The sequence below is a fragment of the Montipora foliosa genome, chromosome 8 (genome assembly GCF_036669935.1).
Source record: "Montipora foliosa isolate CH-2021 chromosome 8, ASM3666993v2, whole genome shotgun sequence".
Classification (NCBI taxonomy): domain Eukaryota; kingdom Metazoa; phylum Cnidaria; class Anthozoa; order Scleractinia; family Acroporidae; genus Montipora; species Montipora foliosa.
The window spans coordinates 7,208,154-7,233,153 of NC_090876.1; the positions used below are offsets into that span (position 1 = coordinate 7,208,154).

Below are 25,000 nucleotides of genomic sequence, written 5' to 3' on the forward strand. Positions count from 1 at the left end.
TACGGGCCATTTTCGGGTGTCACAATTTCCTCTATATCTCAAGAACGGAGAGGATTTGAATTGTCAAACTTCATAGCCAGTTATCTTTTTTGTTACCTTGAAAACATGTTAAAAGATCGGCTTTCCTGAACAAGCGGTTGGTAGGTGCACAGATGGCTTTTCAGGAGTTTCGAGAAACGGTTGTTCGAAGGGTAGATAGCGCTATCCACTGAATAAATCAATTGGTTTTGCTAGGGTTTATCCGCTGGATAGTGATTTATCCGGTGGATAGCGTTATCCACCTTTTGAACAACCAAGGCCAGGGCATTGAACAGTCAGCCGTTAATATTCCGACTTAGCTCTCACCTCCAAAAATTCTTTCCGCTCAACAATTCTCTGCACTTGTCTACCACTAATTCTTTGGTTTCCTAAATTCCTTCAAAGTCATTGTTTTAGGGGCTCCTAAAAACGGAAAAAAAAATGGTGGTAATTTGATCTACGAACGCGCAAGGTAGAAACACCGGGGTGACATCATCGACTGTTTCGCATTGTGATAGTTCTTTGAACTAATTTGTGACGTCAACCTGGTATGCATGGGTATGGAATCCAATCCCGTTCATTGCTCCGTTGTGGAACAAACTATGACCACTTATCTCGTCTTTCAAAGTGAATAAAAAAGTGAATTTTCAATAGGAGTTTCTTAAGATAACAAAATATATTTGGGACCATTTAGGAGAATAAATAGGGTGGAAACGTTTTTTGAAGTGATTGGCACGTTAAAAATTTAACGACTAATAGTGTTTTTTGTCCTTAGGGCTCTTTAGGACCAACGGGCGTTGGTGGAGCAAAGGTGAGGTTGATTCTAGTTTGAAGACAACATTTGGTTTCGATATTTTTGGACGATCTTTTGATTTCCATATTTCACTTTCTTTTCCTGCAGGGTGATCTTGGTTTACAGGTAAGTTTGGTCGACTGCAATTTAGGCGATGAGGCAGCTATCGAAAGGTTTAATTACCCGAACCGTAAAGACAACAACAATGATTTCTACCTTATTAAAAACAATAGAGGCTGGCTGCTACATTATAAAATAATAGTAAGCTTTCGCGAGAGCCGTACAGTACTTCGTTCATGCCGTGAGAAATGATTTTTTTTTGTGGGGAGGGGTGGGAGGGTTGAAGCTGCATTTTGACTGCCGTTTGCTGAACCCAATTTTTAACAATATTGTTATTTTTGTCTTTTCTAGGGTGCTGAAGGTCTAAGGGTATGCTTGTTTTCTTTAATTTAAATTTGAATTTACTTGCGTGGAAAAAAGACGCGTATTTACACCTTAGTAGGGAGTTTATTAAGCAAGGACAGAAGCTCGTGACCTTGAAGCGTGTAGTTTAAAAAAATGTCCTTATTTGAAAGTAACGTAGCTCGCGCATTTTCCTGCGCGTGCAGGATCGATCTTATTTTTGTTCATATTTGGGCATACGATTGGTGTCCTAAAATGCCCAGCTTTCTTCTAGGGAAAAGAGTTGCAAGTTACAAGCTTCAAGGTCACGTGCTTTTGGGAAGGATAACGGCAATGTCGACGAAAGCGCCACTTCAGAGTATAACTTAGCGCTATCATAAAAATTTCACGATTAGTCCATCTTATTCACGTAGTACAGCGGGCAAACTATCATAAGAATTTTGACCATTAGTCCATCTTTTTCAGGTTGTACAAAACGGGCGAACTATCATTTAGTATCACCCAACTAGTGGACTAATGCAAATGCTGCATTTTGATTGGAGCAGCGTCGAGATTCAGCCGAAATTGAGCCCGCGTATGACAACAACCAGGATGCGCGCCCTTTCCACATTGTTGGGAAGTGATTGCTGTCATCATTGGGCCACCCATGCTCTCCATCGATTCTTTTCATATTTTTATTACTATTAAATTTATGTCCATCTTATTATTTACCCTGTTCTTCACATTTTTGTTCTTTTATGTACAGGGCCAGTCTGGACCCCCTGGACCGCCTGGCCCCCCGGTAAGTCGAGTTTCAGTCATGCTCAGTGACTTCGCTAAGACACTAATTCTGAAAGCTACAAAACGGTGAATGAGCATTTCAGTTCTCCTTAGGCTCAACAGAAAACATTATTTTATTGCAAGTGATGGGTCTTCCTCAACTACCTTTCGACTCCAAATAGCTGTGTGGTCCTACTCCAAGAAGGTTATTGACTTTTAAAATAATGTCGTATTCAAAGAAAATTTTTTCTTACTCCACAGGTCACCCTCGGAGAGCTAATGGTACGTAGGTATTTCTCAATACAATTCCGTATTTTATGTAAGTAATTCAGTGGACTCTTTGTTTATTAACGGAGGTATCAAAAGTGGTATAAAAATGCTAATAAACCTGTGGCTTGCAAGTAGGGTCTTCAGGTTTTCTTGGCAAAATAAGTCGTGTGGGCGAAGCCACGTGTGTCACACAGTGGCAGAGCCGCCGCATGTAATTTGTTACGACTCCGTCGCGCTCTGGTATGAAACTGGAGAATTCAGTTCCTGTGGCACTCCTAACATAATACGCAACGAGATTTCTTAACAACTTGAATCAACGGAATTATTTTCTCTCTCTCTCTCTCTCTCTCTAAGTCGTCTTCAGGGCTCAGTAGCTTCGGTCAACTCAGAGCGTCACCTATAACGGGTGGAAAAGCTGGGACCATCAACTTGTACAGAAGCCAGCAATCGGTAAGTTAGTTCACTTGACTACAGCCTTGAACAGCCTTGGATAGTGGAGGGGGGCGGTAGAGGGAAGAGGCGATTTCGCACAAAGTAGAATACTTGGTCGTAGAGTAAGTAGAAGATGGTGGAAGTTGGCTTGGGTAGTGCCTGGAAAAAGAAACGTCACCGCTCTTATGCCTAATAAGGGACATTTTGACGCGCAGTCAACGATAACGTTTTTGAAACAGTTTGTAAGATCTAAGCGTTTTTTCTTTATTATTGTTCCGCTAGTGTTAAATCCGTTTGTTCTTACTGCCTTAATCAGCATTTTTTTTGCAGCGTGTTCGTTAGCGTCTCTTGTTTCTATTTCTCAAAGTTTTTTGCACTATTGCTTCTCTCACTTTGCATAATTTAGTCTCTTAGTATATAAACTTAAGTTTTTTTCATTTAAGGGTCCTTTTGCTCTCTAAGTCGTGCTACGCGCAGTTGCCTGTAAAAGCAGTCTGAATTCAGTTTAAGTCTCTTCGCTTCAAGCAGTTGTCCTTTGTCAAGTTTTGTAATAGTCGTAACAATGTAAGTGTCATCGTTTCCTGTTAGTTAATTCTATCGTCTTTTTTCTTCACGTAACTAAATTATTCGTTGTAACTTGTTACTTTGTCGTAGTTTCATCCCACATTGTTTCTACTTTGCCCTACATGTCGTGAATAAATACTTATGCACATCTAGTCTACGTGGTGTTGGAAGGTTACGGCGATAATTCGAGCGCTTTTGGCAGCAACAATTACTAGCTATAAACACATTCAATTTGGAGGAAATGCGTCATTTCACGTTGCAGACTCGTGAAGAACATGAAGGAAGGGAGAGACTTAAACATCGCCTTAAAGGGAACCTCAACTCCGACTTATGAATAATTTTAAACAGAACAACATAATGTTCGCAATCAAATTCGCTCGACGCTTTTCTTCAAAAGTGTTTTTATCGACGAAAATGAATTGCTAGAATCAGTTATTTTCGCTTTCGAATCTTCCGCGAGCCACCATCTTGACGGCAAAGAAATGGACACAAGTGAAAAACGCACGTGCAAGGTGTGCCCACTTAATATGCAAATTTGTGACGTCTGGCGTTTATTCAAACGTTCTCGTTGCCGTCGTCGTTGTCGTTGTTTAAGTTCCCTTATAAGTCCCCTGGGAATTTAAGGACGAAGACTGCATCGGCAACACCACACAACAATTATATTATTGCCTGAATGAGGAACAAAATCGCGCTGAACGAGCGGAACGCATTTTTTAGTTCATTTGTTTTACGAACTCTTAAACAATTTAAAAAAGAAATAACGTAAGTAGTTTTATGGACGACAACGTGAGTTTCAATTCAATTACAGGATACTTGCATGGCACATATCATTTCTTCGATGCAAGTGGGAGTATTTTCGCGAAATATCATATTTGATGGCTTTTTCCTTGAAGGTATCTTATGAGTGGCCGGGTCAGCTGCACGCACATAGAATAATGAAAACGATTTTCTAAAATTCTTAGTACAGGATTATTAATATTCACGTCCTTTCTTTCGTAGGAGGATGAGGAGGACACTGACATTGACCCAGTAAGTTAAATTTCTGACCTCGTCACTTATTTCAAACATTGACGTCAAATAAAATTTCTTTTGATATTCAAATTTTCCAGCCGGCGAAGAAAAGAACCCGATGCACCAGATAATTTCTGAGCAATGATGCTTTGAAAATTCGAAATTTTGCAAAGAATGTCATGATAGAATCATTAATGGCTGAGCATGGTTTTGCCACCCATGAAATTGTCAGGTTTTGTTGGACGATAATTTGCTCGTTTATCAAAGTAAAAAAGGCTTGAAACTGGAGACTTACTCGGTTTAACAATTGAGTCAATTTGTAAATACAAGAAAAAGTGAGGGGACAGAGAGGGAGGCTCAAGGAGTTGGCCGGGATATGTTATGTCCACGAAAGTTATTTTTAGACGAGCGGAAGTCTTTGTTCTAGGGAAAGTCTGTCTTCCGAGACGTCCGCATGCAGTCTTGCTTCGCTCTCAGGTTCTTAGTGAAAAGAGAAAATGATGGCGCACGTGGAAGGCTGATGATTATATATGTTCTTTCAAACATCGGACCGAGGTTGGCCTGCATGCGGACGTCTCGGAAGACTTCCGCTCGTCTAAAAATAACTTTCGTGGACATGACATATCCCAAGGGCTGGACCGGGAGCCTCCTTCTCTGTCCCCTCATTTTCTCTTGGTAAATAGCATGATATGTGTGAGCAAACTTGTATGTTAGGGAAAGAAAATGTAAACAGTGACGTCAGCAAAGATTCCCTTATAAACCTCTGGCGCCGGCCCCGGTTAGGGCTTTTCACAAGTTGCTAGGCAACTTTTGGGAAACTTTTCGTATTTCGAGCAACCTTTTGCTTTCTGAGAAATTTCTGATCTTCTGCAAATTCTGAATATCGGAACAGCTTTTAGTGCTTACATTGGACACGCTTCCATAATCCACAATGTTTCAGTAGACAATTTTTGAATTTCCTGTGGAAAAAGAGCTGTTCCTTTCCCTCTGGGGCAGATCACGGGCGAAAAGTGCATGCAGCCAGGCTGTTAGATCAGCGGTATTTTAAAGGAAATACAAAATGGCGGACGAAGATTCACACTCGAATGATTCGAGTGTTTCAGGTGACGAAGGTCATTCAGATTCTTTGAGGGTAGCCGCAAAAGCCGGGCAAGACTAAGTACTCCAAAAAACATTTGTTTGTGAAGAAATTCACTTAGTGATTCTGGCTACAATGCAAAATTGCACAATAATGCTTAGATATGCTAGTTTTGTTGTACAGATTGCATCTATTTGCATCAGACCAAATAAAAGAGGGAAACAAAAAAAGTGACTTTTTTGGAGCAACTTTTCAGCAAATTTGTGAGAAATTTCGGGCAACGTTTCGGGAAATCTCGAGCAACTTGTGGAAAGCCTTAGCCCGGGTTGCTCGATCAAAGCATGGTTAGCCCTAACCAGCGTTGAATACCATGGAAACCTTAAGGTTTTGATACCTCGTAACCAAAGGTTCGTGCCAACCAGTCTTCGAGCAGCTGGCCCCTAGTTGGTACATCGATAACAATGGGTGACGACGCGCGAAATATAATAAGTATGGGTTATTGACCAAGCGTGAGGTCAAGATGACTGGATATTGGCCAAGTTCTTTTTTTGCGTGTTTATGGACCGAGACGAAGTCGAGGTCCATAAACACGCAAAAAAAGAACGAGGCCAATATCCAGTCATCTTGACCGAACAATCTTGGTCAATAAAGGATTTATTATATGACTTAAAACACCAAAAAATGATCTTTGATCTTGCGGGACCAAGCGAGAAATCCCGAGCGGGCAGTATCGCTCCATCTTGCCCGCTCGGGTGGCCAATCAGAGCGCGCGATTTGGTTCATCTTGCCCGCTCACGGAGCTAGTCATATAATAAACAATAAATAATAAACTTTCAGCTAGGCTCGAGCTTATGGCCATTCTTTTGACGTTTTATTTGCCGTTGTGCTTCAGCTGTCGAATTTGGTTAACCTTGCGCAAGACAGGCTTGCAATGTTGAAAAATCCCAATGGCACAAACAGGTTTCCTGCAAGGACTTGTAAAGACCTCTACATGTCGTATCCTGAACTTCCGAGTGGTATGAGAGACGTGCATTTTACATCATCTTAAGAAATGCCTGTTTTTTAAAACTGTTGCATGAAGAGAGGCTTGATGAGTTTCAAATTGGTGGCTTCTTGCAGTGATGAGGCCGTTGCTATTGTATTAGAGCGAGTTTCAATCGAGTGCCGGAAAACCAAAACCAAAGTAATTACTTTGCCCAATCAAAAAGGACGGAGACAATCCAGTAAACCAATCAAAACTCGAAGTAATTACACGTAGCCAACACAAAGCGCGGGAAAATGTGCACGCGTAAGCCATGATTGGTTTTGGTTTCACTTCTGATTGGTTGAAAAAGTGGCGCGAGAACTTTGAACCAATCACTCAGTGAAGTAATGTAAAACCAAAGCAATTCGCTAATTACTTTCGACACTCAATCGAAAACCTCTCTATAATTTAAGAGATAAAGTTAACAAAAAAACCTCTTGGATGAACAGTTTTCAGAAACCCAAAAATTGCAATCTATTTTAATCTTCTGCAAGTTTGCCAATCCCTGCCTCCTTTTTGCATTTCAAACCTATCTTCAATATTTTAAGAAGTTATTTTAACGTCTCTCTTGATTTAGTTGCCAGTTCCCAATTGCTAAATTTGGCAAAATTTTGTGACATAGCTCCTTTAATTTTTGTCTTTTATTGCTTTCTGGCGTTTATTCCAACGTTGATTGTTTTTGTTTTTTTTTTCAAGGCTTCTACTGGATCGATCCAAACGGCGGCTTACCCAGCGACGCAGTAAAAGTTCGCTGTGAGCAGCGTACGAAGTCTACTTGTCTGTATCCCGTAAATACCAACGAGGTAACATTTCATGCATAAGTTTGTAAATTCAGTTATATCTAAGGCGTAGAGTCATTTGTTAAATCACTGGACAAGTGTGAGATTTTAAAAGCCAGTAACATGATTGAATCCACATACAGAGTTCGGCTTATTAATTAACAAATTACTTTATTAATGTAATGTATTAACTTATTAATTATAATTTACTAACTTATTTGTTTATTTATTTCTTGATCCATTTGTTTTAAGACGATTGCTGTAAGTACTTTCCTCTAATGTAATAGACCAATTTCGGTATATTAAAATTCAGTCTTAAACAAAAAAACATCATCTCGAGGCTCTGGGGAATAAATATGGGGATTTGTATGAGTTTATTTCCCAGAGCCTCGAGATGATGCCTTTTGTTTGGGACTGAATTTTACTAGATCGAAAGTGGTCTATTGGTGGATAAATGTGTTGAAAACTCCATATGTTTCAAAGTTACTTTGTTTTCAAATAACCAATCAAAACAGCTAAAAGTTGAAAATACCGAAGAACTTCGCGCCAGTTATCGTCAGCGGCAGACGGCAAACAACAAGCTGCTTTTTGTCGTACAACCACCATAAAAACGTTTAGGAAAACAGCAAATATCAGTCCATCGTTTGCGTTTCTCGTAAACGAGAAGCTCATGTAGTAACTGATAGAGTTTTCGCCTTTGCTTCATAATTTGTTTGTCTAGGTATTCATGACAGAAAACAAGAAGTGGTTCCGTGGCGTTGATGGCTACAAATGGCTGGGAGAAGATTTACGTATGTTGAAAAATGTAGGTACTCTTCCGCTATCTCGTTACCAGTGAACGCGAAGAAGGAACGTCCTGGGGATGAAGTTTGACGTCACTAGAATGTCACGTCATGACAACGCCTACGCCAACAGGAAAAAGGAGCGTTTTAATTAACTCATTAATGAGTGAGCACAATGGCATTGCATGTCCGTTTCACAGTTTAGTTCCCTTTCATGCTATATACTCTGCAAAAAAAAAAAATGGTTTTGTCGAGAAGGTCACTACACAGTGAATTTTAATTTCTCGGTTATCTTTACCTCAAGGCCGTTGGAAGCAATCCACTTATTGGATCCTTCGTCCATGTTGTACAATTATCGCGAACAACTTTATTGCCGTGTCGCAAATTTCGTTGGCGTTACTGTTGTCGTTGATTAAATTTCCTTGTCACTCAGTCACCTATGTTTATGGATGTCACGCAATAGAAACAACAGTTAAATAGACCTTTTTGCAGCTACGGCGGCCATTTTGATTTCTATGGTTTCGAAAGACATTATGGGATGCTCGGGGGAAGGGGGCAAATTAATATGTATTTGTCCCCTGGGCATCCCATAATAGCTATTTGAAACAAGGATATACCGCTGTATCTGCAAAAAGGTCCATTTAGGTGCTTCTTTTTATTTAGATATAGAACAACCATTCCAGGGAATTTCTTACAGTGCGCATGCTCAGTAATCTCGCCGATGGATGGAAGCGAGGATGTGGCCTTAACCTCTCTTCATGAGTTCATCAAATGGAGGCTCTATCTATATCTATTCCTTGAGTTAACCTTTCCCGAGTACATTTATCTTTAGAACGGCTTTTTCCCGCAAAAAATTGTCATATTTCCACAGAAAGAAATACTCCAGGTTGATGCATGTTCGTTTGGTAATATGACGTAAAGTAAAGTAAAGTAAAGTAAAGTAACTTTATTTAACGTCGGTAGTCCCTTCAGTTACGAGGTTGGTGTCAATGGAAGCCGACAGACGTAGAACAATAGCACTGCCTGTTAACCTAGAAACCGCCACGAGAGGCGTCCTATTAATAACTCTACTCGAGAAAGGGTTGACACCGAGGCCAAGTATGAAAGATATATTAAAGCTCCATTTGTTCTTCCATCTTTAAAATCTTTTTAGATTGAATACGTAAGCGACCCGAGCCAGTTGGAGTTTTTGCGATTACTGAGTGACCGAGCCAGGCAGAGGATCAAGTACAACTGCAAAGACTCGGTTGCATGGAGTGATGCAAGTAACGAGTTCTTCAACAAATCCATCAAAATAAAGGCTAATAATGGAATTGAGATGCATGCGGAGTCTTCGAACAAGTTCAAGCCCAAACTCATCTTAGACGGCTGTTCGGTAAGGAATGATTAGTTTCGGCATTTTTTTAAAATTATGTTCATTCCATTCATTTCTCTTGATTCAGTACAACATTCTTGTTGGCAATCAACTAACGTAGGTTTATTTTCATTGGCAAATTGCAGGTGAAAGATGGTAACTGGCACCACACTGTCCTGGAAGTGGACACGCCCAAACCCTACCGCTTACCGATACTCGACATAGCGGTTTATGACATCGGGGACATGGGCGAGGAATTTGGAATAGAAATCGATCGGATCTGCTTTTCTTAGCTTTGTCCCATTTATTAACACAAGCGATTAAATTGCTGTCATTGGTTTCACATTAATATAAGTTTTGAATTACTTGGAATAATTTTAGATCCCGCGCGACGCGTCGTTGCTATGAAGGAATGTCACTTCCTAAGAACGGATGGCCCTGTCGTACATGCTCTTCTTCCAAGAAAAAAGCGATATTTTGAGACAGTTTAAAAGGATCTCCTTAAGATGGATAAAGTAACAATATCTTCAAGGATGCTTCTTGCCAGACCGTTCTTATAGCGAGCCAATAAAGAGTGCAATTTTCTTTTAGATTTCATGTGAAACACCACAATTATGCGAGGTTGCAGTAGAGCAGCTGTATTACATCTTCTAGTAGAGATAGTTAAAAAGATACTCAACTGGTCTCCCTGAAAGAATTTAAAATTAAAGGGACCATCAACAATAGCGCGTTCGTTGATCTGACTCCGTTGAGGGTAGATCGAGGGCTTCGTGATTTGCGCAGTGTTTGCCATCGACATTTAAAATGGCAGACATTCCAGCATTTTACTACACTAGTCTTCCCAAGTACCTTAGTGGGCTCGACATGGATAGCGAAAACTGGTTGTGAGAAATAAATTGGCTTGTTTCTTGATCATACGTTTTCTATCACGTTCACTGGGTTCACACTAGATTCTAGAGAAGCCCAATCCTTACAATCACGACTAAGATGCTCTTGCAACTACGATTTTGTTCATACCAAGCCTTAAAGGGAACTTGTACTCCGACTAATGAATAATTTTAAACCGAACAAAATGTTTGCTATCAAATTTGTTAGACAATTTTCTTCAAAATACGGTTTTGTATTGAAAACAAAAAAAATGAATTTTAAACTTATTTTCACTCTCAAACTTTCCGGGGGCCGCCATATTCAATAGCTGTGATGTGTTACAGTCACACAAAAAGCTTTTGGTTTGAAACAGTAGGGCAATCGCGACACGTGACAACTGTTCAAGATGGCGGCCCCCTGAAAAGAGGGCGTTCTTGAAATTCATTTATTTCGGGTACAGACGCTTTCATTGGAAAAAGCTCAAACAATTTGGATTTCAAACATTATCTTTTGTGGTTTGAAGTTATTTTCTTGTTTTAATGGAGTTCCATTTAACTGTTTATGATGATGAGATTCAGAATAAGATCGTGATTTCTCCCTCATTTATTCCAAGAGATGATCTCTCCGCATTCTCTGGAATTTGAGCCCGCGAGTTCATGGCTCGGTTTGCAGCGCAATCGCGCGGTCTTGGGGTCGAACCTTTCTTTCCGACATCTAACTGCGATGATCAGTTTCGCTTAGAAACCACTTCTGTGTTGGGTGGGGAATCATCCTAGGAATATAGAAAAGGTATGTGTCACATATGGTTCACGGGTCGACATTTCCCCCCTCACTGTCTTAGGTAGGGGACAGGTATCTGAGACATACCAACTTTGGGAGCTCTTCAGCGCTGGTAAAAGCGATCCGCGGGTCGAAATCTCGGCGTGCATCGTTTGGGTAGGACGCTCGGGCAACTCGTCCCGAGGAATCGCTTCCCGATTCTACTCTTGTTTTCCTTTTTTTTAGGTAATTGGACTATGCATGAAAAAGTTTCTTAGAGCTATAATGCTCACGATATGCAAGACTCAGTGACCGAATTTAAATAAACCATCGACAAGTGTCCGAAAGTAATGTTTCGTGTCAAATCTGAAATCCAAAATTATGTTGTGTAAACAACACTTAAAATACGCGCTCTTCATAAGATCGATACATAGTTGTAGCGTGTGCTATATACAAGGACTACAAGTAGTAAACTAAGGATGACTTATGGAAAAAAGTTTTTTTTCCCAATAATTTCCCTGTGCAGGAATTTCCTTAGAAATGGATATAGACCTATGAATGATGTTTGAATAAAGTATGCAAGTGTTTCTTATTTATTATTTTCCTTTACAACGTAAGCTAAATTCCTTTTAGTCCGTAAAATGAAGAGTCTATACCATGTACTATATAAGGATTGCAAGTTGTAGCCTGAGAGCTACAACGTCAAGTGCCACATAAACTGTATATACACATTTCGAGTATTGGTAACCGTACTGATATACATGTAACAAAAAACGAACCCCACGTTCTGTTGGTTTAATCTACCAACCTAAAAAAAATCACCTTCATCAACAAACGATATGTAACGTGTCATGTTTACGCAAAAAAAAATACGTTTAAGTTCAAGATCTGAAACCTAATGCATCAGGTGACTAACCTGTACAACACAAGGGCAGAGGGGTGACTTATGAATGACAGATGCTTTTTCCAGTAGTATTTACCTGTGCTGGAAATTCCGCAGAAATGGATACAACTTATCAGTAGTGTTTGAATATAGTCTGCTAGTGTTTTTTATCTCTAATTACGAATCTTTTTTCCACATGTACTGTACTTAGTACAGCACAAAACAAAACTAACTTGAGTATGTATTAGCATGCTTGCCTAAATAATTTCTTGTCGAAAAATCATTCGCCTCACTTTTAGCCTATCATTAGATGCAAATGAAGACCAGCTGCTGTGAAATGATATTACTGTAACTGATCACCATAACATAACTGAGGTTATAATACGTTAACTCTGAAATCCTGCAAAAAAATAATATTATTCTGGAGAGTTCAAGTTTGGAGCCCCATGGTTTTAACAATCCTTTTAACTTTTTATGCGAGAGTTCAAAGACACTGTAAAGTAAAGGACTAGCAAATGACAGTGTCATGACTAAAATTAATCACTGCCATGGCACATTGACACTTCCTGGCATTGCCTGACTGGGCATCACCACAGTGATACCGGGTGTCATGCTCGTGGTTGACCCAACTCCGCACGTCACTGGTACAGTTGCCACAGATACACAAGGAGGCAGCATTCCAGGTAGCAGGACTTTGTCTTTGGCTCCCAAACTCAACAACGCATTGATGGTTGGATCCGATGACACAGCGGCACTGACGAGCGCTGGTGGGTAACCTGCTGAAATCACATTGCCACCTTCGGCCTGCTGTTGGACTTGCTGGACAACCTCAGTCTACAGAAGAAAAAATAAAAATGCAACTAAAGACACAAGGGTTGCTGAATGATGATTCAAGGCAAGGGGGAAGGGGAGGGGGGGGGGGGGGCATACAATACATACATGACCCGGGCCGTAGCCAGAAAAAAAATTATGTCCATGGTTAAAGTCTCTTCGTAGGCATTTAGGGTGTTTTTGATGCCTGCATTTAAAGTCAGCACTAGGATCCCGCATTATTCAAAAAAATCAGAAAAAAAATGACTGAGGCAGTTACTTCGCATTCCCTCATACTGGCTGCGGCTCTGATGACTGATGAACTCTTGAAACGGCTAAAGTGTCGAGTGCAATGTTTCGTGATGCTGACTTCAGCCTCATGTCTTAAAGAACGACTAATGTTACATGTGTAGCGCGCTTGTACATGTATCGCCTCATGGCTTTAAGAACGACGTATATTTCACGTGTAGCGTGCGCTTGTTTCGCCTGGCTGTCACGCGCGAACTGACTTCCGAGAGTCCGATTGACTCTTGCCAGAAAGAGCTGTCTCCATCATATCCGATCGAGTCTGTTTGCCAACTTTTTCAACCCCCCCTCGCTCCTGTTAACCTTTACTTCCGGTACCACTGATCAAGCGCCATGCACCCATTTCCGGTTCCGGTCGCAATCGGACTCAATCCACCCGCGAGTGAAGACAACCCGACTCAGGTCGAGTGTATTGGACATGTATGACCTGAAGCCTACAGATTATTGCTCATTCAATTTATGGCCCAAGTGCAATTTGCAGGTCAGCCCGAAAGTACAATGCTTGGAAGATATTACCTACCCACAATAGACCATTTTACAGTCGTAGCTAAGTTACGTGGCCTAAGAATGGCAGCGAGGCTGCCGGTGACCCTGCTTTGATGCAAACCTTTGCGCTTTTCTAATGTTAATGGGGACTGATTAAAATTAAAACAACACAATTTACATGATAAAAGGAGTGAGGTCTGTATCAATACAAGGTCACCAGCAGCCTTGCAGCCATTCATAGGCTCGGTCACTGGGCAAACTACTCTAAAATTAATGGCCTATTACTGAATGGACCAGGAGAGCGTCTATGCACGGGTTGAGGTGAGAGAGCATACATGGGTTTCTCCCAATGACAGGTTTTTAAAAATCGAATTTTAGCTACAGAGCCATTTTTAGAGAGGAACCCGATTGGCCAGTTGTAATGACATAATGAAATTTTTAATTTAATATGCGCGGCATTGGGAACAAGAATTTTTAAATAGCTCTGTGAAACTAAAAATAGATTTTAAGCAACTATGATGGAGTATGGGGCTCTGTTCTCTAACCTCATCCTCTCGTGCCATAAATTGCAGTCGGCCCAATGTGTTTCAAGTTTATGGCAAATTGCCTGGATAAAGGTCATTTTTTTCTCAGAATCATCTTGTTTGTGATGTTTATTGTAACAACTATTTTAAAAGTAAAGGAATTCCACATTACCACTTTCGAGTTTTATACAATACAATGATACAATGAGTTGCTATTAGTCTCTCCCCTCGGGGCTTTTCAGGACTAATTTACAATACTTTTGTGGGAGACTTTAGCCAGACTGCTTGTTACGCAGTTTACAATTAATTTTTATGGAAGTGAAAGATGCCCCCGTCCAGCTTAGGTTAGACCACAACACCGGGGACTACGTCCCCTACTCTTATCGAACAGTGAGTGGGTTCTTTAACGTCCCATACTATTTAATTTCCAACAAGGGTTATGAGATGGGACCTCCGGTTTACAGTCCTTATCCGAGAAGACTTGAAAGTCTAACCATTTGCAGATGTAATTACAAAGGCAGCACATTCTCCTCAGTTATTTTAAGACCCTGAGTGTTGGTCCGGCCGGAGTCGAACTCACGACCTCCCGCATGACAGCCCGATGCTCAACCAACTGAGCCACCGGTGCGCGGTGATTAACTAAAGCTTTCCTGGAAACACCCTAAAATAGTGTGACAGAGCCTCCTTAATAGATCAGAAACTCTACAAGCTGAACTACATAGGAGTCAAGGTTAGGGTTGGTGGGAACAGGGCCATTAAACTGGGTTCAGGTCTGCCACTATTAATATTTTCCATAGATGAGGATGATACAAATGTATGCACAAGGGTAGATACATGTATACCAATTTTTTATTATTTTTTATTTAAGCCAAATTCGTTAAACTGCGACAAGTTACCTGCAAATGCTGAGGCATAAAGGCAGTATAGAGTGTTCTCATTGAGGACTCTTCATCTGGATTCAGAGGTTCTTGTCGCTGTTGAAGGTTGCCTGCATTGGCTGATGATGTTGGGATACCTGAATAAGGAAAACAAGCTTATTCCCGTTTGTGTTTGTTTGATAATGTTCAAACGTTTAAAACACGAGGTACAACTAAAATAAATCAAAATGTTACTGTTTTTTCAAGCTAACAGTAAAAATTAATGCTACTATTTATCGTTTCTTAAGAATCAGAGCTTACCAGACACTTTGTCACATTAATTTAATTATTAGATATTGTTTGTATTCAAAGACACCAGTGATGTTATCATCATCATCATCATCATCATCATCATCATCATCATAACAATAACAACAACAATAACAATAACAACAACAATAACAATAACAATAACAATAACAATAACAATAACAATAACAATACCAGTAGTTGCCCAGGTTGCCCAGTAGTTTCAGAAACCCATAAGGGCTGAAACGTGTAACGGCCCCTTGTGTGCTGGGAAACAAGCTTCTGAATATTCAATTTGTTAAGTACCATATTTGGAACAACGAGAGAAAATTTCAACCAATCAGTTTGCAAGAACACCGTGACACAATACCACCAATGTTCTCGCACAATTAACTGGAGCGAGGGGTTTCCAAACATGGTACTTAGCACTGAATATTCGGAAGCTGTGAACGCGCGTTACGTTTCAACCCTTATGGGTTTCTGGTAGTTTTCAATATGGACCTCAATCCTGATCGATTTGGAATTTAGAAATGTTGGTTTTTGAGGAAAGGGGAAAACGGGAGAATCCGGAGAAAAACCTTTCAGAGTAGAGTAACGCGCCAACAGCAAACTTTACCCACATATGGCCACGAGTACAGAATCGAACCCAGGCCACACTAGTAGAAGACAAGTGAAAGGGGGACGATCAATTTCCTTCTATTTGAAACCTTTCAAGGGGTGGAGGTCTGATTACGCTCTCCCTTTATGTAATATGTACTTACCTGTAGCTGGAGGAAGTATCTGGGTAACTACAGCTTCCGGGACCGTCAAAGTTCTTGCCTGATCCTGTGCATCTTCCACAGAGTCTGCAGTCAGTCCTAAAACAAAAAGAAAACTTAATTCTGCATGAAGCTGTCTCTCTCACTTCTGCTCCCTTCCCTTGACATTTGGCCCAGGTCCCCCCACCCTACCACCACAGAAAAAAGCCCCTTTATTCCTCAATGACTACCGTAATAAAAAATAATGTTATTAGCATAATTATGGTAAAACAGTGGATAGTGTTGATGGTGTGCTCTGATTGGCTACTCAAACTATTCACCCCCTAGCACTGAGCTCGGTAAAATTTGTAATCAATACAGGAATAACAATGAGTTAAAATCATCTTTTTGTGCTATATTATCTCACTAAAACAGAGAGTTTTAGTATACATGTATACTAAAGCGATAGTGTCAGTGGCTAGTGGTGGATATTCACCTTGACGCTCAGTCAATATCCACCACTAAGCACCTCCACTTTGGTGAATGGTTGGCTAGTACATTGAAGGCCCATTTCCACCACTGACGCACCATTATCATTTGTTATTATTTTGGCGATTTTGTTCGAATTATCGGTAGTCGACTGTATTATTTTACAAATAAAGACACAGAACACTACAACAAAATTGTGAAATAATAAACAGAGAATGCATCAAAAATCTGGACCTGAAAGATTGAATGACAGATTGCTTTTGAGGAAAAAGAAGATTAAGGGCTTTAGGAGATTTCTCAAACTTTGGTAATAATGTTTTTGTGATAAACAAAATTCATGCGTGGCACACAAACAAATGGGCCATTAAGTTAATAAAACCTGAAAAAATGTAGAAGTTATTAATGGGCATAATCCTTTTTTTCTAGCTGACATAATGTATTTTACCTAATGGTTAGTGCACTCGACTGCGGAGCGAGTGGTCTGGGTTCGAGCCCTGACCGGGGACATTGTGTTGTGTTCTTGGGCAAGTCACTTTACTCTCAAGGTGCCTCTCTCCACCCAGGTATATAAATGGGTAGCCGCAAATTTAATGCTGGGGGTAATCCTGCGATGGGCAAGCATCCCATCCCGGGGGGAGTACAATACTCCTAGTTGCTTCATGCTACAAATGTATGGAAACCGGCATGTTGGGCCACTTGGCTTTTGAAAAGACTTATTTTTAGTTACTTGAAATAACAACCTTCCTCAGACGGATCATCTGGCTCAAATTCATCCTGCAAGGAGACATCTCCCACCATTTCTACATCATCTCCCTGAATGCTGTCATTCTGTGATCCCGTATCTTTTGTTTGCTTGTTGGTGTAATATCTCTCGGAGCGACGTTGCTTCTTTCGTAACTCCTTGTGCTCAAGCTGAAGGGAAACCTGTTGACTCTGCAGCTTGGTTAAATCTGCCTGCAGCTCGTTGACCTGGCAAACACAAATTAAGATGCAAAGGTGCTAGATGTACATGTTGCAGGTCATTTTGTTCCTTAGGTTAACTGCAACCAACCTAGGTCATTTTGTTTTAAACTAGGTTAAAATTGATAGTAGAAAACATCAACAAAAACCCACCAATTATTACACTGTAGTAAGTATGTGTAATATATTGGTTAGTAAATTGTTCCTGGAGGAAAGGGGATGAACGTAGTGCAGCTTAGATTCTCATGAGTATTTTATAAAACCCCAATGGTTGTTAAGTCTAGGCACTGGTTTTAAATGGTTAGCATTAAGATTGGGGTTAGGCATACAGTGCATGATAACTGATTCTACTTTTCTTTCTCAGAGCTTTTTAGGATATTGTTCATTGATGAATCTCCTTAGGATGGCAGAGGGCAACAATATTGAATTATCATCCAAGGAATAAAAGAACTGAAACATACATGATGTCTTGTTGACTTTTAATTTGCTTAGTTACTTCCTCTATCTTTTGCTTACTTTGAATTCGTAATAATCAAAGGCAAGTAAAAACAAAACTTTGAAAAGTCAGGAAAAAGGGTTTCATAATCTATTGATTAAAAGCCATTTTGTAGGCTCCTGTAAGTGTTATTTCTTTTGAATTATGAAATAAAATATTTGTTCTTTTTCTCAATTTTGCTGAGTCTGCTTGAAGTGATAAATCCAAATTTTGTGATTATTTTGGCACAGTCCCCTTCAAGTTCTTCAATTTGAGCAAGTAGCACATTTGGATGAAGGGGCGTTTCCTTTTCCATTTTATTAATTTTCAGCGCCACATAATCCTGAAGTTCGAACTTCTTCTTTTTCTTCTTCCCTTTCTGGTGTATGATAACTGCAAAAGGCAGACTGCTGGCTGCCTGCAAATAGCGCTGATAAGCAGTATTTTAAGCTAAACACCCATTTCAAACAGTGCTGATAAACAGTATTTAAGCCTCAGGAGCCATTTTTGAGTGGTTAGCTTTCAATAACCGTATTTCAGGGTTAGTCTGCAGGGTTAGTCCGCGGTCTGCAGTTGGCAAGTGTCAGACACCGCTCTCCTTTAATGCCAGGCTCATCCTGCCACTTTTTCAAATTATTCACCACTTTCCTGCTTTGCATGTGATGTCGCTGTGACTTGTCCACTCATTTGTGGCTTTTTAATTTCTTTTCTCTGAGAGATTCCGAAAACCACCTCATACGGCATTTCGCCAATTGTTCTGTCAATGGTTATGTGTTTTTTTACCAGCGGTTCTCCAAGATGATGACACCAGTGGTTCGGAGATGAGTTATCATTTTCTTTGATTAAACTGCAAAGGTTATCGTTTGTTGTTCTATTTTCCCGTGCCACCATCTTTTTTTCACTGTGGGAACGCTGTGTTTGCGGCTAAAATCGGCTTGTTATCATGACTAGAAATGATGCCTTGTTCCTGGTGTATTTTACATAGCGACGTAAATAAACTTCATACAATATTTGACTCACTTTATATCATTTACGCATGTGCGAAATGGTGGTTGTCGTGAAGGCTTGGAAATAGCTTGATGATTTCAGTTGCTGATTCGATGGCTTAGCGATTAATACAGAGGAGAAGTAATCTCGGATGTCCTATGGTGCGAGGGTTCAAATCCTTGGAGCGGCATGGAATGTGAAAGTTCAAGGTAAGAGGCACAGTCCGTTGGTAGTAAGCAAGGACAGTAAGGGGGAAGGAGAGGGAGAGACAGTAAGTGGACGAAGAACGGAAGGCAAGGGAAAGGTGGAGAAAGGTGTTTTCTTTTTTATTCCCCCTAAAAATCCAGGCCCCATTTTTTTTAATTACATGTACATCCCCCTCAAAAAAGGAAACCCTTTTTTAGAAAGTTCATAATAACCTAGGTTGAAACAAAATGACCTGCCACATACACATACAATTTATGATGTTGCTTTCATTTAACGAGACTGAGCTTTTCACATAAGTCTACAAGAGGAAGGCACTATTTGATGATATTATCGGTCAAGATTCACACTTAACATTGCTTACTGGGTATTGGTATAGATGTTAAAGGGAGATTAGCTTGTTAGTAAGCACGTACGAGCTGTAGCGAATGTCACCGTTTACAAGCCAACCGGAAGCAATGTTCATTATAATTTTTGCAGGAAATTTTCATGTATGCTCGGCCCTTAGCTCATTAGTGATTGTTTAATAATTGCGAATTTCTACATGTTCTTGTAAATTTCCCGCACTAATCATAACCTCATTTCCGATTGGGTCATAATGATGACATTAGTTACGCGTAGAACATGAGCAATACCCTGATGCTGTACGCTCCCTTCAATGTACCCAGTAAAAGCAGACAACAATTGTGAAGCCACTCTAGACGTAACTTACCAGTGATAACTCTGGAAAAATTGGAAAAAGTTATTCTTGGTACATGTACAATGTTAACTTTTCTTGTCATGGAGCTAATTGGATTTTAAAAACTTCCCAGTGGCTCCAAGGCCCAGAAACACTTAACCCTTGTGCAGATAACAAATTATGTAAATTGCAAGGGTCTTCAAGCTTCCAAGGAGCAGTGTAAGGTGTGAGCAAAACATTGTACTTTGCACCAATTCACCTATACTGTACCTTTGCTTCATACAGTGTAAAGCTTCGGTTTATTACACAAGTTGTGTTTTATCTTTAGAAACCGTAAGGGGTGCTCTTAACCAGGGGCAAGCCTGCGACTTTCTGATCACAGGTTGGGATGCTTTGCAACTAACTACTGGGTGGCACCTGGAAGGGATAATCTCTTTTACCTCTGTCGTGGCATTCAATGCTCTAGCTTCCTCCAATTTTGGAATTATCTGCTTTTGTAGTTGTTCGTTGTTGTGCAGCAATTCCTCAAGCTCACCGAGACGCTCCTCTCGCTTCTGTTTGTTTGCTTGGGAAACCTGATTCTTTTTAGATACTGATTTGCAAAATGAAAGTACAAAAGTTGCTTATTGCAGAAACTCACTGTAATGTACAGAAACACCCACAGGCAAATTATATGCTCACAAACAGCTTTGGGTTGTAGGCACAGAAAACTTGCAAAGGAGGTACAATGTAATGTAGAGCATGAAGATTTACAGTATGCATGCATTTGACGAATTGTGGTCAAATGATCATACAGTAAAACTACATCCAGTTTAAAATTATACATGTATATCCCCTGTGGTCATGCAGTGTGAAATCATATTTTGCCACCGATCCCTGGGGAAAGGGCAGGACAGGATAGTAGCTTTTTGCACAGTTAACTTATCACTTGTACAGTACATGGCACCAACGTAAACAGATACAGATTGACTAATTGCACTGATGCTGATGATATTAAAAAATAGACCTTTGAGAAAGAAAACTAGCCCTACAATTTTTAAATCAACGACTGAATACTTAGCAAGCTGCCAAGCATGTATCTGAGACCACTTGACAGATACCCTTGTGTAAATATCGCGTTGCATTCGAAGAATTGAAGATCAACAAGAAGCTCATCATATAAAGAAACGAAGGCACAAGGTAGCAAAAACACAAAAGTTAACCATTCATAAAACTTACCATCGGCTTCTTCGTCAGATTCTGAAGCAAATTTAGACCTCGAGTGACCGTGAACGAACGTAAAACCGCTATCTCGAACGACGCGTCTTGCCATTGTAAACAACTCGTCGCGACGAACCAGAAGTGTGGGATCGCGAAGGCAAAGCTGTGCGGCAGCTTCATTGATCATTTGTTCGTGCGAATTGAGAGTATTTGTCTTCCGCTTCTTGATGTCTCGACCATAAATACGTGAATGATCTCTTATAAGCTGCTGTCGTTCGGGATCGAGCTTCTCCCAGTCAATGATTACTTCCATCGGCGGCAATTTCAGCTCAACAACACGTTTCTCTGACCCACCTTTCGAAGATGCACTGCTACGCCTTCTTCGACCCGAACTGCTCGGCGATGGTGGGGTATCAACCCGAGTAATTCGACTAATTTGCGGCGAAGGAGCCCACTTCTCCATCCACGAACCAGCAGCAACACGTTCAGAGGAATGCCCTCGCTTGTTTTTCCATTCCACCAAAGCTTTCTGCAGCCTCCGAGTGTGTAGAGGTTTGGTTGACATTCCGACCAAAGCGACGATTTCTTTGAACTCATCTTCGCTCGCATCGCAGAACTGCTGAACGTCGTCTCCTCCTTGTTCCAGGAAACTTGGGTAGTAGTCTAACAGGTTCGCTGCCTTGAGCACCGAATGAAGCTGTGCCTCTCTCTCCTTCTGCCCTGGCGTTGCCATTTTGCTCTACTTTCCCTACCCTACAAGCGTGAAAGAGCAATGATGGCGGCGCAAAATGCTCTGAGCAAGAAGGGCTGTGGACTCCCCACGAAAAATAGCATACTGGCGTCCGATTGGTTCACTGCTGGATAATACGTTGCCTCCCTACCCGCGACAAAAATTTCCCATTGGACAGTACCAGGGTGATTGACAACTGGCCGGGTGTGGGATAAAAATAACAATTCTCCCACTCAACACAAAGAAAGCATACATGTTAAGCCGACATTTTCGTTTTCATTCGAAGAAAATTTGATATTCCAAGAAGCTTGACGCTTCCTCGGTTTCCAAACCGTCGAAATCAAAATGAAAAACATGCGACCAATCTAACAATACCGATTACAATTAGATATTTCTACCACCCCATCAGGGGCTTTAGCATTTGAATTACAATACAGGCGGCAATCTAGCCGCTTCCACAATCAATAAACTTAGAAATGGCGGCCAAGTCATCGGATAATTTTACAAGATTTGTATTGAGTGGCGCTTCAAATATGTGTGGAGGAGCTGGTAAGATATATTCGTGATCATTGGGATGTTTCTTTTGTTTGTGACTGTAGCATAGCCTTCGACATACTGTATGTCATGTCAATGTTTTCGGGTTTGGGGTTATTTTCAAAATGGTAAAACAATGACCTTCAAAGAGTGACCTGCTTAAACTTTGACTCTTTACTTTCCACGGAGCAAATTCTTTTTCTGTTCATGATGAAACAAGATCATTTGCACTGCTTTCAATGTGGGATTGCGATAAATGAATGCTCCGTTGGTAAAACATTATTACATGTAAGAGAGAATCAACTCGTGTCTTTGAATGGTTAGATTTGAAAATATAGGATCCAAACTTGCGTTATTAGAGGCGCTTCCAATCGGTAGTAAATTATAATTAATAGGGCAAACTATCCTTCGTACCAAACCCTCAATTTGGCTAACCTGTGGAGTGTGACAAAAACTAAATGTAACACAATGCCGTTGTGTCACGCGAACTCTCTCCAGGACAAGCGGAGTTCACAATAGACTAGTTGAACGTCTTGGACGCATTGTCTTGCTAGTTTTGATAGCTATTTTTATTTATTTACTTATTTGTTTGCTTGTCTATTTATTTGCAGTCACGAATCCCATAGATGTAATAAAAATTCGGATGCAGCTCGAAAATGAATTAGGTGCAAACCACAAAAGTAAAAATATATTCAAGGATCGATACTACAAGGGCTTCATCAGAGGCGCGCTTAGAATCTTCTCAGAGGAAGGTGTCAGAGGCCTTTATAAGGGGTAAGTGTTATATCAGCTCAATAGATATAAAGTCGATAGTCAAGATCTTTATACCAGTCTATATAAACGACAAAGAACAAAAATAAGGGATGGCGTTCTAGATAATTTGCTAGCTTCTCATTTTCGATTTCGGCTGATGGCTGAACTTTAGTCAACTTTTCCCAGGGATCTTCTTTTTAGTTTCCTGTTTTCGCTTCCGTCTCAGTTTAATTAACTCCTTGCATACGTTAAAACTTTGTCTTCTAGACTTGTACCGTCATTAATGAGAGAAGGCTCATACAGTACAATTCGACTTGGAGCTTACGAGCCACTGAAATATCAGTTAGGAGCCACAGACATTGCCCATACTCCATTGTGGAAGAAGATAGCAGCCGGTGCCATGTCGGGAACTATAGGCAGTGCCATAGCCACACCGACCGACTTGGTCAAGGTGCGCTTCCAGGCAGTGGGACCCGGGCAGCAATCTAAATATCGGAACACCTTCCATGCGTTTTGGACAATAGCGCAGAGTGAAGGCTTCAGGGGCCTTTGGACGGGGGTGGGCCCCACAGTTCAGCGTGCAGCCATTTTAACGGCGGCACAAATACCTTCTTACGACCATACTAAGCACACGCTTTTGAACGCTCAGTTGATGGTAGAAGGACCCGCTCTGCACGGGGTATCATCCGTCATAGCTGGTTTTGTAACAGCTTGTAGCACCTCTCCTTTTGATGTTGTGAAAACGCGCATGATGAATCAGGGGAAAGACACGAGCGGTGCGCCGTTACTTTACAAGAATACAATTCACTGTTTAGCTAAAATTGTCAGGCATGAAGGGATATTAGGGCTTTACAAAGGGTTTATACCGAACTGGATGCGAATAGGACCTCACACTATAGTAACGTTTTTTGTATTTGAAAGACTAAGGTATTTAGTCGGAATGAGCCCGGTATAGGAAAGCTTTCACGCTTCATTGATTTCACGAATGAAGGAAACGTGGACTGTTTGCATATAGGATGTTTGGTATATTAAATTATTTGGGTAAAAGTGGTTTCCAGAGTTTATGAGTCTATTTTCTTGCGGATACCGACGATATACAACAATCTATTCATTGTGAATAAAATTAGCTTCACAAAGAACCCCTAAAACTCGAGGTGCAAATCACACGAACACGCGCACGAACACGCGCACGAACACGCGCGAAACTTGCAGGTTCCCGCGAGAAGAAGCGAGGTAGCAGCCAGTCCTCTCGTTAAACGGCCGTCCACTGAACAATACATCTTTTTCCAAAATGGCCGCCATTTAGATTTTCTTTTGTTTTTATTCAAATTAGATCTTGATGCCTCGTTCAAGGAAAAATATTCTTTTGAATTTAAAGCTTAAGAATGAGGCATCCAGGGCTGATTTGAGTAAAAACAAAAGAATATTTAAATGGAGGCCATTTTGGAAAAAGGTTATAAAGGTGTAAGAATGCCTTTAAAATACCTATCTACTGCATAAGTTGAGTTTGCCAATCTTTTTGCTGGCGCGGTTTCTCGACCGACGAGAGGGGTGACCTCAGAAAAATCTCAAGGAATCCGAGGTAATTTCAATTTTATTGGCAAGTGACAAATTCTGGTGTAATAAAAAGTGCTGATAGTACAAGTTATTTTACAAATGTGGGCTTCTACTTTTCGAAGAAAGCAAAACAGTCATGCTGAAAGTTGAAACAAAAAGGAAAAAAAACACCAGGACAGCTTAATAGAAACAGACCGGTCCGATTTCGAGTCCAAATTCCTCGCCATTATCGCCGATGTCGTAGGCTGCTACATCCACTATTGGAAGGCGGTTCGGTTTCGTGGTGTCTATTTGGATGACCGTATGAAGCCAAGTGCCATTCTTGACCTGGAAAGAGAGAATAAGCTTGCATGATTAAGCTTGGAAATATGGCAAAGACATCGTTGATGTCACCTATTGTCATTAATGTGCCAGCCTCATTGGCTGTCACGGAAACAATGGTCTTTTTTCCTGTGGTAAGTACATTTGAATAACAAAAACAATATTAGTCAACAGATATCTTCCCTATACCTTTGCCATTGATGATTCGGTTAGAGTCGCAAAAAACTCTTAACGTTCCTAAAAACAGTAAACCTATTTCCCTCCGATTTCAAGTTCGGACGTACATGTCACATTGCAGCTGCAAAGG

General features: G+C 40.6%; 4 protein-coding genes across 6 annotated transcripts in view; 2 read left to right on the forward strand and 2 right to left on the reverse strand.

The window, feature by feature from the left end:
- Positions 1–10,183, forward strand: part of LOC137967930 (collagen alpha-1(I) chain-like) — a 53,685-nt gene extending 43,502 nt beyond the window's left edge. The window contains exons 58-69 of the mRNA XM_068814532.1: positions 794–829; positions 920–937; positions 1,223–1,240; positions 1,959–1,994; positions 2,234–2,254; positions 2,597–2,692; positions 4,238–4,267; positions 6,220–6,343; positions 7,048–7,154; positions 7,852–7,935; positions 9,066–9,287; positions 9,413–10,183. Of these exons, the coding sequence (XP_068670633.1) occupies positions 794–829; positions 920–937; positions 1,223–1,240; positions 1,959–1,994; positions 2,234–2,254; positions 2,597–2,692; positions 4,238–4,267; positions 6,220–6,343; positions 7,048–7,154; positions 7,852–7,935; positions 9,066–9,287; positions 9,413–9,559 (939 nt within the window). The 3' untranslated portion in view covers positions 9,560–10,183. The remainder of the gene's footprint in view (positions 1–793; positions 830–919; positions 938–1,222; positions 1,241–1,958; positions 1,995–2,233; positions 2,255–2,596; positions 2,693–4,237; positions 4,268–6,219; positions 6,344–7,047; positions 7,155–7,851; positions 7,936–9,065; positions 9,288–9,412) is intronic.
- Positions 10,184–10,329: 146 nt separating this feature from the next.
- On the reverse strand, positions 10,330–21,620 carry LOC137967936 (NGFI-A-binding protein 1-like). Of its 2 annotated transcripts, XR_011116602.1 has the most exons (7): positions 20,817–21,620; positions 20,039–20,190; positions 17,034–17,262; positions 15,829–15,924; positions 14,798–14,916; positions 11,809–12,609; positions 10,330–10,905 (listed from the first exon to the last, which is right to left on the reverse strand). XR_011116602.1 is itself a non-coding variant. In XM_068814537.1 (6 exons), exons 1-6 carry the CDS (start codon positions 21,529–21,531, stop codon positions 12,316–12,318), a joined length of 1,605 nt encoding a protein of 534 aa, XP_068670638.1. In that variant the 5' UTR covers positions 21,532–21,620; the 3' UTR covers positions 10,923–12,315. The 2 variants fall into 2 exon arrangements, 1 of the variants encoding a protein (XP_068670638.1); XM_068814537.1 differs by lacking the exon at positions 10,330–10,905 and having other exon boundaries at positions 10,923–12,609.
- Positions 21,621–21,741: 121 nt separating this feature from the next.
- On the forward strand, positions 21,742–23,986 carry LOC137967940 (mitochondrial substrate carrier family protein ucpB-like). The gene is made up of 3 exons (XM_068814542.1): positions 21,742–22,077; positions 22,674–22,836; positions 23,083–23,986. Exons 1-3 carry the CDS (start codon positions 22,005–22,007, stop codon positions 23,768–23,770), a joined length of 924 nt encoding a protein of 307 aa, XP_068670643.1. The 5' UTR covers positions 21,742–22,004; the 3' UTR covers positions 23,771–23,986.
- Positions 23,987–24,417: 431 nt separating this feature from the next.
- LOC137967926 (collagen alpha-2(I) chain-like) overlaps positions 24,418–25,000 on the reverse strand; it is a 69,455-nt gene continuing 68,872 nt past the window's right edge. For both annotated transcript variants that reach the window (XM_068814526.1, XM_068814525.1), the window contains one exon: positions 24,418–24,699. In XM_068814526.1, the coding sequence (XP_068670627.1) occupies positions 24,553–24,699 (147 nt within the window). In that variant the 3' untranslated portion in view covers positions 24,418–24,552. The remainder of the gene's footprint in view (positions 24,700–25,000) is intronic.

Bases quoted from the DNA above. Each gene is read 5' to 3' on its own strand.
- LOC137967940 (XM_068814542.1), top strand. From the start codon at position 22,005: ATGGCGGCCAAGTCATCGGATAATTTTACAAGATTTGTATTGAGTGGC. The intron at 22,078-22,673 runs GTAAGATATATT...ATTTATTTGCAG, and splicing joins AAATATGTGTGGAGGAGCTG to TCACGAATCCCATAGATGTA. The intron at 22,837-23,082 runs GTAAGTGTTATA...TTTGTCTTCTAG, and splicing joins GTCAGAGGCCTTTATAAGGG to ACTTGTACCGTCATTAATGA.
- LOC137967936 (XM_068814537.1), bottom strand. From the start codon at position 21,531: ATGGCAACGCCAGGGCAGAAGGAGAGAGAGGCACAGCTTCATTCGGTG. The intron at 17,263-20,038 runs GTAAAAGAGATT...TGTGTTTGCCAG, and splicing joins CATTGAATGCCACGACAGAG to GTCAACGAGCTGCAGGCAGA. The intron at 12,610-14,797 runs GTAACTTGTCGC...TTTCTTCTGTAG, and splicing joins TTATGCCTCAGCATTTGCAG to ACTGAGGTTGTCCAGCAAGT.